At 48.8% G+C, this 18,846-nt stretch overlaps 1 protein-coding gene across 1 annotated transcript; it reads left to right on the forward strand.

Moving 5' to 3' along the window:
• The first annotated feature begins 368 nt into the window (after window positions 1-368).
• On the forward strand, window positions 369-18,315 carry LOC148385746 (janus kinase and microtubule-interacting protein 3-like). The gene is made up of 13 exons (XM_088400844.1): window positions 369-939; window positions 1,117-1,163; window positions 15,386-15,421; window positions 15,506-15,576; window positions 15,713-15,817; window positions 15,962-16,272; window positions 16,482-16,544; window positions 16,631-16,729; window positions 16,815-17,048; window positions 17,182-17,241; window positions 17,298-17,531; window positions 17,611-17,736; window positions 18,106-18,315. The coding sequence occupies exons 6-12, from the start codon at window positions 16,204-16,206 to the stop codon at window positions 17,725-17,727; spliced, it is 876 nt and encodes a 291-aa protein (XP_088256970.1). The 5' UTR covers window positions 369-939; window positions 1,117-1,163; window positions 15,386-15,421; window positions 15,506-15,576; window positions 15,713-15,817; window positions 15,962-16,203; the 3' UTR covers window positions 17,728-17,736; window positions 18,106-18,315.
• Window positions 18,316-18,846: the final 531 nt, after the last annotated feature.

The following is an 18,846-nucleotide window of genomic DNA, read 5'->3' on the forward strand; positions in this document are numbered from 1 at the left end:
CAGAGTGGGAAAGTTTCTATTTTTTGTTGAACGTGATGGCAAACCATTCTGCCTGATATGTCAGACCTCAGCGCATTTCAAAGATTCAAATCTTCAGCGCCATGCACTTCAGCTCACTCCATGCTAACATTGATCAGGCGTCGAACCCGCAACATCATGCTTAAGAGGTGGCCATGCTAACCAGTGCGCCATTATGTCAACGCATAATAACTAAGTCTACTGATCAAAACAGCGGTTACTATATGACGTCGCTACGTCGTGGTCACGTGACGCAGACAAGACGTCAATGGACGTGGGCAGAGTTAACTTGTTTAAAAGGGAGTGGGCAGAAGAAATATTTAATTTATTTAAATCTATTTTGAGTGCACACCATTATGCCAATGCATAACAACTGTAAATCTACTAAACAAAACAGCGGTTGCTATATGACATCTGCCACGTCGTGGTCACGTGACATACGTGACGTCGATGGGCGTAACTTTCGCCGGAATTCAAATCCGCGGGGAGAGTTAACTTGTTTAAAAGAGAGTGGGCAGAAGAACTATTTAATTTATTTAAATCTATTTGGTGTGTGCGCCATTATGTCAATGCATAACAACTGTAAGTCTACTAAACAAAACAGCGGTTGCTATAGGACGTCTGCCACGTCGTGGTCACGTGACGCGGACGTGACGTCGACGCCTACTTTACATCCCACCGATCACAGGACCCCTCGGCTGCATAACCGTGCCCCCTTCCCAACCAATCGGATTTGCTATACGCGAAAACGACGCCAATGGAAAGAGCTTCCGCCCAAATTTAAATCCGTGGGCGTGGCTCGCAGCAGGAAGTAGGAAAATGGCGGCGATGTTGACAAAGACACAGCGGATGGTAACATACGACTAACAAGAGAAATATTTTTATTTTCTGCTTGCAACTGGACCGTCCAGAGCGTACACGGTAAGTACAACTCATCGTTTTTAAAAAGAAGTACTTTTGTTGCCCTGAAAAGCGAGTGAGCGTGGCGTTTGTGGGGGACGTCGAATTTCGACGATTCTTTCTGGTCAACGGTTGTAAATGATTGTGTTGATTAAAAAAGAAAACTTGATGTAACTCTACTTTTAACTGCCGTTTCAGATAGATTTGGAATTGCATCACATCCAATTTTGCCTAGAGCGTACACGGTAAGTAACACTCGTTGTGTTTAAGGAGATTTACGTTTGTAATAGCAGAAGTGTAGCCGCGTTGCGTTGTACGTGTGAACATTGGTCGAGGCGAAATGTTAATGTTTAATTTCATTCCTTTAGGTTCCACGGTGTTTGTTGGCTGCAAGTTTTCCACTGCAAGAAGAGGCTCGTATCATTGACCAGGAGCGAGCTACAATGGTGAGTAGCCATAACATTTATGTTAAACACTTCCTATTTCATGTCTAACAGTACTTGATTTAACAAATAACCATAAATAAATACAGTGTGGGCACTGAAGTTAACATATGTGATTATACTGCCTAATCTGTCACCGAGTAGATTGTTGCAAAGTAATATAAGATCCAAAGTTGTAATTCAGAATAGTTTTCAAAAGAAGGCCATTAGAATTATATACAAGTCTGATTACCCTGAACAAGCTATTAATTAAATCACAAATTCTTCAATTCAAAGATTTGGTAGATTATCAGACAAATAATGTCTAACAGTAATTGATTTAACACATCACGATAAGTAGATTGAGTGTGGGCACTCTCAAGTTAACATATATGATTATACTGCCTAATCTGTTACAGAGTATGTTGTTGCCAAGTAATATAGAATAGATCCAAAGTAGTAATCCAGAATAGTTTTGAAGAGGCCATTAGAATAATAAACAAATCTGATTACCTTGAACATAATAACAAGCTAAGTGTTTAATATGTCCTATGAAGTCAAAATTGGGCACCATCATGTGGTGAAATTTGGAATTGCATCACATCCAATTTTGCCTGGGAATAAACAGATTAAATAAATCTTAGTTTTGAATAAGCCACTCCTTCTCAAACAAGTAAACTCTGCCCATTTCGCGCAGTAGATGTTCTGTTAATATCTAGTATTTATACAAAGTCATAATTTAAATTGCTTTCAACCTTCATTCATCGGTTCAACCAACATTACTCGCTCTTATTACCAACTTGTATTGATTTAACTAAGCGTTTAATACTTCCTATCAGGTCTCAAGGCAAGATTTGGCAAAATACAATTTCAGCAAATCCAATTTTGCCAGGGAACAAAAATAGATTAAACAAACTAAATAAGTCTTCTTCCCATTAAATAAATCAGAAAAGTCTGTCTTGTAACCAGTCCTCTTCAAACAAGTAAAGTCTGCCCATTTTGTGCCGTAGATTTTGTGTCTATGCCTAGTATTTAAACAAAATCATAATTTAAACGACTTCTTTCCTTCATTCACTTTGGAAATTTGGAATTGCAGCAAATCGAATTTTGCCAGGGAACAAAAATAGATCAATTAAACTAAATAAGTCTTCTTCCCATTAAATAAATTAAAAAAGTCTGTCTTGTAACCAGTCCTTTTCAAACAAGTAAAGTCTGCCCATTTTGTGCCGTCGATTTTGTGTTAATGCCTAGTATTTATACAAAATCATAATTTAAAGGACTTCATTCCTTCATTCACTTTGGAAATTTGGAATTGCAGCACATCAAATTTTGCCTGGGAAGAAAAGTAGATTAAATAAATTTAATAAGTCTTACTACTTCCCATTAAATAAATTAAATACGTCTTACTTGTTCCCACTCCTTTTCAAAAAAGTAGTTTAAAACGAGGTCCCTTCACTCAACCTTTAACCCTATTTATTCACCTTCTAGGCTAAGTGTTAAAGGCTAAGTGTTAAAGGCTAAGTGTTAAAGGCTAAGTGTTAAAGGCTAAGTGTTAGAGGCTAAGTGCCAGAGGCTAAGTGCCAGAGGCTAGGCGCCAGAGGCGAGTTTTTGTGGGCTGAAGTTTTAGTGGGGTTAGTGTGAATACAATCCAAAAGAATACAACAGAATACAATACAATAGAATATAATACATAGATTAAATTCAATAGCTCTTACTACTTCCCATTAAATAAATTAAATACGTCTTACTTGTTCCCAATCCTTTTCAAAAAAGTAGTTTAAAACGAGGGCCCTTCACTCAACCTTTAACCTCAACCCCGCACGTCACATTGTGTTGTATCTGTGAATGTTGGTTGTGGCCAAATGATAGTTTTCTTTCATTCGTTTAGGTTCCACGGTGTTTGTTGGCTATGTTTTCCACTGTCAGAAGGATGAAAATACAAAGTACAACGCTTGGACGTGGGCGAAGACGTCACCGGTGAGTCCTTCCTTCCTATTTATTTACCTTCTAGATGCTAGAGGCTAAGTGTTAGAGGCTAAGTGTTAGAGGCTAAGTGTTAAAGGCAACACAATACGAACAACACAACACAATACGAACAACTCAACACAATATGAACAACACAATATGAACAACACAACACAATACGAACAACACAACACATTACGAACAACACAACACAATACGAACAACACAACGATACTGCACTGAACAACACGATACCGCACTGAGAAACACGATACCGCACTGAACAACACGATACCGCACTGAACAACACCATGCCGCACTGAACACCATGCCACACTGAACAACACCATCCCGCACTGAACAACACCATGCCGCACTAAATAACACCATGCCGCACTGAACAACACCATGCCTCACTGAACGACACCATGCCGCACTGAAAGACACCATGCCGCACTGAACGACACCATGCCGCACTGAAAGACACCATCCCGCACTGAACACCATGCCGCACTGAACAACACCATCCTGCACTGAACAACACCATCCCGCACTGAACAACACCATGCCGCACTGAACAACATTATGCCGCACTGAACATTATGCCGCACTGAACAACACCATGCCGCACTGAACAACACCATCCTGCACTGAACAACACCATTCCGCATTGAACACCATGCCGCACTGAACAACACCATCCCGCACTGAACAACACCATCCCGCACTGAACACCATGCCGCACTGAACAACATTATGCCGCACTGAACAACATTATGCCGCACTGAACAACACCATGCCGCACTGAACAACACCATGCCGCACTGAACAACACCATGCCGCACTGAACAACATTATAACGCACTGAACAACACCATCCCGCACTGAACAACACCATGCCGCACTAAACAACATTATGCCGCACTGAACAACATTATGCTGAAATGAACAACACCATGCTGCACTGAACAACACCATGCCGCACTGAACAACACCATGCCGCACTGAACAACACCATGCCGCACTGAACAACACGATCCCGCATTGAACACCATCCCGCACTGAACAACACCATGCCGCACTGAACAACACCATGCCGCACTGAACAACACCATGCCGCACTGAACAACACCATGCCGCACTGAACAACACCATTCCGCACTGAACAACACCATGCCGCACTGAACAACATTATGCTGCACTGAACAACACCATGCCGCACTGAACAACACCATGCCGCACTGAAAAACACCATCCTGCACTGAACAACACCATCCCGCACTGAACAACACCATGCCGCATTGAACAACACCATCCTGCACTGAACAACACCATCCTGCACTGAACAACACCATGCCGCACTGAACAACACCATGCCGCACTGAACAACACCATGCCGCACTGAACAACACCATGCCGCACTGAACAACATTATGCCGCACTGAACAACATTATGTCGCACTGAACAACACCATGCCGCACTGAACAACACCATGCTGCACTGAACAACATTATGCCGCACTGAAAAACACCATGCCGCACTGAACAACACCATCCCGCACTGAACAACACCATGCCGCATTGAACAACACCATGCCGCACTGAACAACACCATGCTGCACTGAACAACATTATGCTGCACTGAACAACACGATCCTGCATTGAACAACACCATGCCGCACTGAACAACACCATCCTGCACTGAACAACACCATGCCGCACTGAACAACATTATGCTGCACTGAACAACACCATGCCGCACTGAACAACACCATGCCGCACTGAAAAACATTATGCCGCACTGAACAACACCATGCCGCACTGAACAACACCATCCCGAACTGAACAACACCATGCCGCATTGAACAACACCATGCCGCACTGAACAACACCATCCTGCACTGAACAACACCATCCCGCACTGAACAACACCATGCCACACTGAACAACACCATGCCGCACTGAACAACACCATGCCGCAATGAACAACACCATCCCGCACTGAACAACATTATGCCGCACTGAACAACATTATGCCGCACTGAACAACATTATGCCGCACTGAACAACATTATGCCGCACTGAACAACATTATGCCGCACTGAACAACACCATGCCGCACTGAACAACACCATGCCGCACTGAACAATACCATGCCGCACTGAACAACACGATCCCGCATTGAACAACACCATGCCGCACTGAACAACACCATCCTGCACTGAACAACACCATCCCGCACTGAACAACACCATGCCGCACTGAACAACATTATGCCGCACTGAACAACATTATGCCGCACTGAACAACACCATGCCGCACTGAACAACACCATGCCGCAATGAACAACACCATCCCGCACTGAACAACACCATGCCGCACTGAACAACACCATGCCGCACTGAACAACACCATCCCGCACTGAACAACACCATCCCGCACTGAACAACACCATTCCGCACTGAACAACACCATGCCGCACTGAACAACATTACGCTCTACTGAACAACACCATGCCGCACTGAACAACACCATGCCGCACTGAACAACACCATGCCGCATTGAACAACACCATGCCGCATTGAACAACACCATGCCGCACTGAACAACACCATCCTGCACTGAACAACACCATGCCGCATTGAACAACACCATGCCGCACTGAACAACACCATCCTGCACTGAACAACACCATCCCGCACTGAACAACACCATCCCGCATTGAACAACACCATCCTGCACTGAACAACACCATGCCGCACTCAACAACACCATGCCGCACTGAACAACACCATTCCGCACTGAACAACACCATGCCCACTGAACAACACCATCCTGCACTGAACAACACCATCCCGCACTGAACAACACCATGCCGCATTGAACAACACCATCCTGCACTGAACAACACCATCCTGCACTGAACAACACCATGCCGCACTGAACAACACCATGCCGCACTGAACAACACCATGCCGCACTGAACAACACCATGCCGCACTGAACAACATTATGCCGCACTGAACAACATTATGTCGCACTGAACAACACCATGCCGCACTGAACAACACCATGCTGCACTGAACAACATTATGCCGCACTGAAAAACACCATGCCGCACTGAACAACACCATCCCGCACTGAACAACACCATGCCGCATTGAACAACACCATGCCGCACTGAACAACACCATGCTGCACTGAACAACATTATGCTGCACTGAACAACACGATCCTGCATTGAACAACACCATGCCGCACTGAACAACACCATCCTGCACTGAACAACACCATCCTGCACTGAACAACACCACCCCGCACTGAACAACACGATCCCGCATTGAACAACACCATCCCGCACTGAACAACACCATGCCGCACTGAACAACACCATTCCGCACTGAACAACACCATGCCGCACTGAACAACACCATGCCGCACTGAACAACACCATGCCGCACTGAACAACACCATGCCGCACTGAACAACACCATGCCGCACTGAACAACACCATGCCGCACTGAACAACACCATCCCGCACTGAACAACACCATGCCGCATTGAACAACACCATGCCGCACTGAACAACACCATCCTGCACTGAACAACACCATCCCGCACTGAACAACACCATGCCGCATTGAACAACACCATGCCGCACTGAACAACACCATCCCGCACTGAACAACACCATGCCGCACTGAACAACATTATGGCGCACTGGACAACATTATGCCGCACTGAACAACACCATGCCGCACTGAACAACACCATGCCGCACTGAACAACACCATGCCGCACTGAACAACACCATGCCGCACTGAACAACATTATGCCGCACTGAACAACACCATGCCGCACTGAACAACACCATGCCGCACTGAACAACACGATCCCGCATTGAACAACACCATCCTGCACTGAACAACACCATGCCGCACTGAACAACACCATGCCGCACTGAACAGCACCATTCCGCACTGAACAACACCATGCCGCACTGAACAACACCATCCTGCACTGAACAACACCATCCCGCACTGAACAACACCATGCCGCATTGAACAACACCATGCCGCACTGAACAACACCATCCTGCACTGAACAACACCATGCCGCACTGAACAACACCATGCCGCACTGAACAACACCATGCCGCACTGAACAACATTATGCCGCACTGACGCATTGAACAACACCATGCCGCACTGAACAACACCATCCTGCACTGAACAACACCATCCCGCACTGAACAACACCATGCCGCATTGAACAACACCATGCCGCACTGAACAACACCATGCCGCACTGAACAACACCATGCCGCACTGAACAACACCATGCCGCACTGAACAACACCATGCCGCACTGAACAACACCATGCCGCACTGAACAACACCATCCCGCACTGAACAACACCATGCCGCATTGAACAACACCATGCCGCACTGAACAACACCATGCCGCACTGAACAACACCATTCCGCACTGAACAACACCATGCCGCACTGAACAACACCATCCCGCACTGAACAACACCATCCCGCACTGAACAACACCATGCCGCATTGAACAACACCATGCCGCACTGAACAACACCATCCTGCACTGAACAACACCATGCCGCACTGAACAACACCATGCCGCACTGAACAACACCATGCCGCACTGAACAACATTATGCCGCACTGAACAACATTATGCCGCACTAAACAACATTATGTCGCACTGAACAACACCATGCCGCACTGAACAACACCATGCCGCACTGAACAACATTATGCCGCACTGAACAACACGATCCCGCATTGAACAACACCATCCCGCAGTGAACAACACCGTGCCGCATTGAACAACACCATGCCGCACTGAACAACACCATGCTGCACTGAACAACATTATGCTGCACTGAACAACACGATCCTGCATTGAACAACACCATGCCGCACTGAACAACACCATCCTGCACTGAACAACACCATGCCGCACTGAACAACATTATGCCGCACTGAACAACACCATGCCGCACTGAACACCATGCCGCACTAAACAACACCATGCCGCACTGAACAACACCATGCCGCAATGAACAACACCATCCCGCACTGAACAACACCATGCCGCATTGAACAACACCATGCCGCACTGAACAACACCATCCTGCACTGAACAACACCATGCCGCACTGAACAACACCATGCCGCACTGAACAACACCATGCCGCACTGAACAACATTATGCCGCACTGAACAACATTATGCCGCACTAAACAACATTATGTCGCACTGAACAACACCATGCCGCACTGAACAACACCATGCCGCACTGAACAACATTATGCCGCACTGAACAACACGATCCCGCATTGAACAACACCATCCCGCAGTGAACAACACCATGCCGCATTGAACAACACCATGCCGCACTGAACAACACCATGCTGCACTGAACAACATTATGCTGCACTGAACAACACGATCCTGCATTGAACAACACCATGCCGCACTGAACAACACCATCCTGCACTGAACAACACCATGCCGCACTGAACAACATTATGCCGCACTGAACAACACCATGCCGCACTGAACAACACCATGCCTTACTGAACAACACCATGCCGCACTGAACAACACGACGTCGCACTGAACAACATGACGCCGCACAGAACAACACGACGCCGCACAGAATAACACAATACCGCACAGAACAACACAATACCGCACAAACAGTTTTAGATAATATTACGTCGCAGTCATGTGACGCGGACATGACGTCAATAGGCGGAACTCACGGCAAAATTATAATCCGTGGGCGTGGCTTGCAACAGGAAGTAGGAAAGCGGCAATTCTGGCAAACAAGACACAGCGGTTAGTAACACGATGACTAACAAGGCAAATATTTTTGTTTTCAGCTTGCAACTTGACCGTCTAGAGCGTACAAGGTAATTACAACTGTTTTTTTTTAGCCCTGAAAAGCGAGGGAGTGTGGCGTTTGGGAGGAATGTCGAACTCGGCGTCTGCTTCCAGCCACAGACGCCAAATTTCGACGATTATTTCGACTGGTCAACGGTTGTAAATTATTGCGTTGACTAAAAACTTTATTTAACTCTACTCTTAACTTTGCCGTTTCAGATATGCGGGTATTACACCGCGGAAATGACGTCAATAGGCTGAACTCTCGCCAAAATTCAAATCTGTGGGCGCAATGGCCTTGAGCGAGACACCGGATACAAACACGACGATTATCAACAGAAATATCTTTATTTTCTGCTTGCAAGTGGACCGTCTAGAGCGTACACGGTAAGTACAACTCATTGTGTTTAAAAAGATTTACGTTTGTGTAGTTTGCGTTGCGTTGTATCTGTGAATGTTGGTTGAGGCTAAATGTTAATGTTTAATTTCATTCCTTTAGGTTCCACGGTGTTTGTTGGCTGTATGTTTTCCACTGCAAGAAGAGGCTCGTATCATTGACCAGCAGGAGCTACAATGGTGAGTACCCCTTTCGTCTTCCATTTATGTTAAACACTTCCTATTTCATGTCTAACAGTACTCGATTTAACAAATAACCATAAATAAATACAGTGTGGGCAGTCACGTTAACATATGTGATTATCCTGCCTAATATGTTTATCACAAATATGTCACTAATCACTAATATGTTTATTTGTTTATCACAACACCTTTGGACCTTCAGCAATCGATTATTTCCCTTCATCTACATAGAGACAGAACGATGGTGTCTTAAACATCTCATTCATTTCACCAAATAACTTCACGCAGGTGGATAACGGCCGTCTCGGTCACGCTATGTTGCGTGATGCAGTTTTGAAGAACCAAATGCATTTATTCAATGAATAAGTCAAGCTAGTTCTATGTTTATGATGTTGTAAGTTACGGTACCGATTGAAGTTGAGTTCGAAGCCAGTGGAAAACAGCGCTGCGTTTGTGCTCTCCAGGTACAAATGTTGTGATCTCTGACTGACGACCGGGCGAGACTCGAGTAAGAGATGTCCAAACGAGCTCCGGCAGGGCGGGCCAAGGCGGAGCGAACGGACGCCCTTCAGGCCGCCAATGACGAGCTGAGAACCAAACTGATGGACGTCCAGTTAGAACTTCAGCAGGAGAAGAACAAGGTGAAAACCTCAACAGACAGACACTGCCTGCCTCCCTGCCTGCCTCCCTCCCTCCCTCCCAGTTTTCCCGATGTAGATTAGACATGCGTGTGCCATGACTGTGTCAGCCTACATCAACAAATGCACCGAGGACGTCAGCACCACTAAGAATATCATCACCCGGGGCAACCAACGACCCTGGATGACTGAGGAGGTACGTCAAACGCTACGAGCGCGGAACTCTGCCTTCAAGTCTGGCGACAAGGAGACACTGAGGACAGCGAGAGCCAACTTGAACCGTGCCATCAGGATAGCGAAGCGAGACCGCAGTCGAAAATTTCAGGATCGTTTCCACGACGTCAAAAACATCAGGAGTATGTGGCAAGGCATACGGGCGATTACAGACTACAACTCACTCTCCCCCCCCCGGTGGGTGTAGTTGATGCTGACTTTCTAAATGGTCTAAATAACTTCTTTGGGAGGTTCGAGGCACTAAACGGCACTCCAGCAGTTAAAACTGTCCCCCATCAGGAAGAGGAGGTACTCTGCCTTGACTCCGCCGATGTGTTGAAGACCCTGAGGAGAGTCAACCCCTGTAAGGCCCCTGGCCCCGACAACATTCCTGGGCGTGTGTTCAGGGAATGTGCAAGTCATCTGGCTGGGGTCATCACAGACATTTTTAACACCTCGCTGGGCCAAGCCACAGTGCCGGCGTGCTTTAAGACTGCCTCCATCATTCCGGTGCCGAAGAAACCTCAAATCACCTCATTTAATGATTACCGGCCTGTTGCACTGACTCCGGTTATGATGAAGTGCTTCGAAAGGCTGCTTAAAGGTCACATCGTTTCCAGACTCCCCCTATTATTTGACCCGTTCCAGTTTGCCGACCGGCAAAACCGCTCCACTCAGGACGCCATCTCCTCCGTTCTTCACCTGAGCCTGGCTCACCTGGAGGAGAAGAACACCCATGTGCGGAGGCTGTTCCTGGACTTCAGCTCAGCGTTTGACACCATCATCCCACAGCATCTGGTAGGAAAATTGGAACACCTGGGCTTCAACACCCCCCTTCGCAACTGGCTGCTAGACTTCCTCAGCAACAGACCTCAGTCAGTCCGGGTCGGACAGAACACCTCTGATGTCATCACCCTCAGCACAGGCTCCCTTCAGGGCTGCGTCCTGAGCCCCCTGCTGTTCACCCTGATGACACACGACTGCGTCCTCAGGTTCACCACCAATCACATCGTGAAGTCAGCAGACGACACAACGGTGGTGGGGCTCATCAGAGACAACAACGACCTGGACTACAGAGAGGAGGTGGAGCAGCTGGTGGGCTGGTGCAGAGAAAACAGCCTGATCCTGAATGAGGAGAAGATGAAGGAGATCATCGTCGACTTCAGGAAAAAACAGCCTCACCACGCTCCACTGATCATCAACAGCTCAGCTGTGGAGGTGGTCAGCACCACCAAATTCCTGGGGGTCCACATCACAGAAGACCTCACCTGGACTATGAACACTACGGCACTGGTCAAGAGGGCACAGAAGCGCTTGTACTTACAGCGGAGGATGAGGAGAGCCCACCTGCCCCCACCCATCATGAGGACGTTCTACAGGAGCACCATAGAGAGCATTCTGACAAGCTGTCTCTCTGTGTGGTGTGGAGGCTGCACCGCCTCCGATTGGAAGAACGTGAGGAGAGTGGTGAGGACAGCAGAGAGGATCATAGGGGCTCCTCTTCCCTCCATTCAGGACATTTCATCTCAGCGCTGCATGTCCCGTGCCCGTAACATCATCAATGACCCATCACACCCCCACCATGGACTGTTCTCCCTGCTGCCCTCTGGGAAGAGGTTTGCAGCATCCGCTGCAGGTCCACCAGGTTCTGCAACAGCTTTTTCCCTGCTGTCATCAGACTGTTGAACACTAGAACTGTTGAGCTCTAAACTGAACTCTGCATCACACATTCACAGAACTGTACTTTATGACACTACGGACCTCTATCTTGCACTATCTCGCACTACCAACTTTACTGAACTTGTATAAACCCTTTAAATAGAAGTTTAATACATGGTTTAGCATTCCTCTGCACACTCTTGAATACTGTTTTGCCTACTTGCACTATTGCATAATTATCACTGCTGCACTTTATACTTATTTTTAATATATATATATATATATATATATATATATATATATAGTATATGTATATATATATATTTTCATAGGATATGTTACTTCTATTCAACTGCAATATCACTACTTTGTTGTAAGACGTATGCAACGGAATTTCGTTTTGTATGCACCATGTGCAGACAAGATGACAATAAAGTTTGTCTAAGTCTAAGTCTAAGTCATGTCAGGTCAGCTGTCTGGAGAGAGAGAGAAGTCAGGACCTGCGGGCGGAGCACCACCGTGCCACCGCCGCCATGACGGAACTCAAAAGCAAACTCCATGAGGAGAAGCAGAAAGAGTTAGCCATTACCAGGGAGACATTACTGCGGCAGCATGAAATGGAGCTGATGAGAGTGATCAAAATCAAAGATGGAGAGATCCAGCGACTGAATGCCTTGGTCCTCAGCCTGAGGGACGGCTCCATGGACAAGGTGATCCGCTCTATCCGTGTCTGACTATCCGCACGCCACGTCGGGCTTCGATGCGGCCGCTACCGTATTGTGTAGCTTGTCCCCAGTAAGCGTCGCGGCGCTCCGTTGCGGTCTCAACGGCCCGGTGTGGCGCAATGTCTGCTCAGGTGAGGAGGGGGGGCGCTTTGCTGGCGGAGGTGGAGGAGACGCGGCGGTGTCGGGAGACCGAGCGGTGTCGCCTCCACCAGGAGCGCGGAAGAAGCCCTGGCAGCGGCCCAGCAGGCCTGGCAGTCCCGAGCGGCCGAGCTCCGATCGGCTCATCACCAGCATCGGGAGGAGCTGAGCCGAACCAAGAGAGACTGCGAGAGGGAGATCCGCCGACTGGTAGGACTGATCAGATGCGCGGTGCGTGGCTATGTTCCCAATTTCGTTGTATACCTGCAGTGCAATGACACCTAAGGCATTCTATTCTATTCTATTTCACAAGAAGAAAATGTCCGGTTGCTCGCTTCGCTTTTGTCACAGCAAAGGTGTTCTAGTCGATTCAAGAAAAAAAATTGGCCGGTTGCTCTCTTTGTTTTTGTCACAATTCTGGCAAATGAGTTTGCCCGCCTGCCTGAGCGCTCCCCGTTTGTACATCCAGACGGATGAGATCAAGCTGAAAGACAGAGCGGTTAGTGTTTTGGATGAAGCCCTGGGGCCGGCCACGTCCACCGCCTTCAGCTGCAGACTCAGGCTGCCGAGCAGCAGATCGCTGCCCTGAGGGATTCCCAAAGGGCGGGCCTAAACTACCCTGGAAGTGGGGTCAACGCCGCTACTAGCAATCCTCTTCATTGCGTAAGCCACCTCATCACACACTTGCAGTACGCATGACTTAGTTCGTTGCTGGAGGAAGGTAGCACAAAAACAGTTTTGAACTTTGAACGAGTGCTTGTGTGTGTGTGTTGCGGGGCGTTTTCAGTCTCAGGAGGATCGGGACACGCGACGGTTTCATCTGAAAATCGCTGAGCTCAGCGCAGTCATCAGGAACCTGGAGGATCGAAACGCCCTGCTTTCTGAAGAGCGCAATGAACTGGTAATTTATTGACGGCACGCTTGAAGGTTTGCGCTACGTTTGATGCGCGCCATCCAGCGAGGCACCCATTGCGCTTGCTTATTAGTTGAGCGGCGCGTCGAGTCGGTTGCCTGGTAGATGTCTTTTATTGGGAGCCAAAGCCACGATTCCGTTCAAACCGATGCAAAAGGAATGGATACGTTCTGGCCCGCGTGTTGTGCGTCTTTCACATCCCGCACTTCATGCTTGCAGCTAAAGCGACTGAGAGAAACAGAAAGCCAGTTTCTGCCACTCCTGTACAAAAACAAACGCCTGAGCAGGAAGAATGAAGAACTCTCGCTGGTGCTGTGTCGCCTTGAAAACAAAGTGCGCTTTGTCACCCAGGAGAACGAGGAGATGGCAAGCTTGGTAAGTCGACGCGGACAACGGCGGCGTGCCAACAGAGTCCACTGCATTTGTGTTCCACAGAGAAGGCCTAGTTCGCTCAATGACCTGGACCGCGGTTGCGGCCAGCAGGACGGTGAAATGGAGTTCCTTCAAGTTGTGGAGCAGCGGCACATCATCGACGACTTGTCCAAGGTCTTCAGGCAGGCGACTCGGTGCACGTACGGCAGCGCCACGCTCGCTCGCTGTCGCCAGGAAACCTTTTCCGTCCAAAGCTTGGCCGGCGGCCGCCATCCAAAAAATTGGCCCCTTAAATTCCGACCTTTCAAGCAGGAGCATTGTGCGCACGCGTTTGAACACGCTTTAGACTTGTTTTGCCGTTTTCAGCAGCTCAAAGCTCCCGTTTTGTCAGCGCCTTTGCCACTCGCTGTGCGCTGAAAACGACGGACTTGCCCGGCTGCTCAGCCCGTCAACCATGAGCCGCGAGCGCGACATCATTGTCCGTAGGCAGCTAGTGGCAAAATGCACCCTGTTAGAGTTGCGCTCGCTCCAACTTATTTTGCAAGAACCACACGGGAGACAAGTAAGTTCTTTTGGACACCTGCAGGTGGAGAGTCCATCCGTTGTACGAATGAAGTCTGACTCTCGGCTCCTGCACGAGCATTTTAATTAAGAGAAACAGGGTGGGTGTAAGAGTGGATTGAATAGAGGAAGCCCTTGACCTCTAGTCAAAACATAGCAAGGGGTGTTTTACGACTTTGTGTAGGAAGGGATAAGCGATAGGGATAAATAAGGGATAAATAATATTATTTATTACAGGTTGCAGTCAAAGTCAAAGCAACATAATGATACGATAAAGATAATCTGGAAAACCCTGACACACCCTGTAGTTGTCACTTTTGGAAAAGACAAGCGTCCCTCCAATCATCGCCGGTGACGTGTTTTTCAGGCTCTGGAGACAGGAGCTCATGTCAGAAATGTCATTGTGAGTCGCGTTTGTTTCTGCGCCGGAGCCGTTCGTTCCCTTTGCATCCAAAGAATCTCAAAGGCGGATTATTTGTGTCGACAGGAGAGAGATTTGCTGCTACGATACCGACGTCGAGAATCTCTGAGGAGGAACAAAGCGTGAGGTCCTGCAAGGTGAGTCTGTTTGTTTGCGGCTGCTTGGTGTTGCGCAAGATGAAATGGCCTTTTTCTCGCTATCGTTCCTCTCGTCGATTCATCGTGAGGTGTCGCTTCAGTTTGTTCAGAGAGATGTTTGCTTCCGCGCCCGCAGGTCATCGAAACATTTTACGGCTACGACGAAGACGTGTTGGTGGACTCGGACGGATCGTCCTTGTCTTTTCACACCGACAGAACCCCCGACACGGAACCCGAAGAGGTAGCCCGCCATTTCTGCCAGCGTATTGGCACCAAACATTCCTCTTCAGCCTGGAATCGGACTCGTCTTTGCGTCGCGGGTGCTTTGTCGCCGGTCTGACTGATTCTGGTACTAGTGCTGTGTTGCATTGGTGTGTGCATGAAGAGGCGGAGCTTCGCTACCGCCAGCTGACGCAAGAATATCAAGCGCTGCAACGAGCCTACGCTCTGCTAGCCCAGACCAGCGAAGGGGACTACGACGCCGAGAAGGAGATCAAGGTGGCGCCCCTTCCCGCAACCCCCGGCCGGGTCGCAGCCTCCCCGTTCTCACCCAGCCTCGGGTGTTCTCTGGTCTGAAAGGAGGAGGAGGAGCCTCCCTCCTCCTCCTTTCAGACCAGAGAAAAGCTGATGGTAGAAATGGGTCACTATCAAAGCAGAGTAGCAGATCTGGAGTCAGCGCTGAAGCAACAAGGACAGGTAAGCTCATCAATGAGCACACCTTTTTCTCAGACAAAATAGCTACATTCTTCAGTCACTCATTCGTCTGGCATTACTGGACCAACCCCCCCCCGAATGTGGCTGGGAAAATGCGGAGAAAAGCAAATGTCATTTTCCAGTCAACCAAAGAATTTGTGGATGAAAATGACACAACATTCCAAAGCTGTCCACGCGTTTGTCTCTTCTAGAATGTCAAGTGGGTGGAGGAGAAGCAGCTGCTGCGTCAGAGCAATCAGCAGTTGGCCGAAAAGGTGACGGAAAGAAAGGCGCTGGGCGGAGTCGCTTGGCGTCACACCCGTCGGGAAGCCCCGCAGATGAGGTCTGACTGCCTTTTCAGGTCAGGCGGATGGAGGCGGAAGAAGCGCGTCTGAAAGAGCACATCCAGGATATCCGAGACCAAAACGAACTGCTTGAGTTCCGCATCCTGGAGCTGGAGGTGGGAAGACTCGCACAAGCGTGTTGAGGCCAGAGATGTGACGGACGGACGGACGGACGGACGGATGCATGCCTCTGCCTTTCAGGAGAGGGAGTGGCGCTCCCCCGTCTTGAAGTTTCTGCAAGTCCGTTTCCCAGACGGCCTCAGCCCTTTGCAGATCTACTGCGAGGCCGAGGGCGTGAGCGTACGTAAGGCGTCCCTCGCAACCCTAACCTTAACCCGAGGTCCCAGAACACCTTACATTGCTCCTTGCGCCTTTCCCCCGGACATCGTCATCAGTGATCTGATGAAGAAGCTGGACATCCTGGGCTATAACGCCGTAAGTGTATGTCGAACTCCTTATGTTCGCACTCCACGAGACTCGGCGGCTCAAATGTGACTTTTGGAAGGCTTTGCGCTGAAAGAAGCTTGTTGACGCTGTGCCTTTTGGCTCTTCTATGTTCTGCAAGCAGAAGGGCTACCTGGATGAAGAGTTGGACTTCAGGAAGTGTTCCATGGACCAGGCTCATAAGGTAAGCCTCCCTCAAATTTCCCGCCGGACCACTGATGGACGAGGATTGCGGCCCAGAGGATCCTGGAGCTGGAGGCCATGTTGTACGAGGCGCTACCGCAGCGGGACTGCCCCGCCACGGACGGCGAAAAAGCCAGCCACGCTGGCGTGAATGACGTGCTGACGGCGGATCAGAGAGAAGAGCTTAGGAGCGCCGTGGACCAATGGAAGCGAGCCCTGATGTGTGAGTTGAGGGAGCGCGACGCTTGCATCCTCCAAGAGAGAATGGATCTGCTGCACAGCGCGCAACAGGTAAGGGCCCAAAGCCAGCCCGGCACTTACTTGCACGCTTACTGGCTTTTGAATGCCACTTTCCATTTGTCCGTCCTAGAGGAACAAAGAGCTGAAAGAATTCATCGAAGCTCAGAAGAGACAAATCAAACAATTGGAGGAGAAGTTTCTGTTTCTCTTTCTATTCTTCTCCTTGGCCTTCATTCTGTGGCCCTAACACCAGCTGGTGAGTGAGCTCCAGCGGCACCGCACTCGACACCTCCGATACACTGCCAGCCGGTCTCAGACGTTGGCAGACGCTCCGATGCCAACGTATACCCCCCGCCACGGTGACAGAGGCACCGCGTCACACCGGCGCTCATCCAATCAGAAGGCAGGAAAAGCAAATTCACATGCAGGGCACTTTTGAACCAGAAGAGAGCGCCACAAAAAACGGTTGTTGCCCCAAACGCGCACTAAAAAGGGTCAGAATAACAAGAGTCCCACTGGCCAGCCGGGGCCACCCGTCCAGCTGTTTCTTCAGGGGGGAAAAAAATTGGAGTCACCGGTGAGTACATTTTGCATTTAGCTCTGCTTTTCTGCTTCTGTCTTCAAGTGTGTGGCATCCTGCGATCAAAGATTCAGCCAACCCCAAAGCGGTTGACCTCAACGTCCCACCACCATGCCTACCAGAGCAGGTGACGTGATGCTTTGGACATCCTTCCGTCTCAGATGCCCAAAAGTACTCTTTGCCACATCTGCGGCAATACGGTGTCTTTTCAAAGGTGCAAATAAATCCAGCGTGGGCGGAACACGCACGTCTTCGGTTTTTCCCGCTTTGTTTGTGTGACAGCTGTTGTGAAAATTTTATACAAATAAAGTTGTATAGTACAGGTTTGGCCAAGCCGCAACTCCCGAACCGCATGCGGCTCTTTTATGTTCATATCAACATTTGTGTGTGTGTGTGTGTGGGGGGGGGGGGGGGGGGGGTTGTGCGTGTTGGCTTCACTTGAGTTCAATTTGGTATTTTGGTCAAAAGCGCATGTGGTGAAATTCCACAAAGTAGGATGGGCAAACACATTTCTTTAAACTATGAGTGTCAATTGGGCTCTCGAAATGGCAGGGAAAAGATGCACAGCAAAACGAAAATACGTAGATGAACACAGGACGTTTTAATCAGAGTGGGAAAGTTTCTATTTTTTGTTGAACGTGATGGCAAACCATTCTGCCTGATATGTCAGACCTCAGCGCATTTCAAAGATTCAAATCTTCAGCGCCATGCACTTCAGCTCACTCCATGCTAACATTGATCAGGCGTCGAACCCGCATCATCATGCTTAAGAGGTGGCCATGCTAA

This window comes from Syngnathus floridae, chromosome 16 (assembly GCF_059516105.1).
Source record: "Syngnathus floridae isolate MCC-2025c chromosome 16, RoL_Sflo_1.0, whole genome shotgun sequence".
In the NCBI taxonomy this organism is placed as follows: Eukaryota; Metazoa; Chordata; class Actinopteri; order Syngnathiformes; family Syngnathidae; genus Syngnathus; species Syngnathus floridae.

Coding starts and splice junctions, on each gene's coding strand:
- LOC148385746 (XM_088400844.1), top strand. CDS start 16,204: ATGGTAGAAATGGGTCACTATCAAAGCAGAGTAGCAGATCTGGAGTCA. Junction 16,730..16,814: donor TCCGCATCCTGGAGCTGGAG/GTGGGAAGACTC, acceptor TCTGCCTTTCAG/GAGAGGGAGTGGCGCTCCCC. Junction 17,242..17,297: donor CCATGGACCAGGCTCATAAG/GTAAGCCTCCCT, acceptor ATTGCGGCCCAG/AGGATCCTGGAGCTGGAGGC.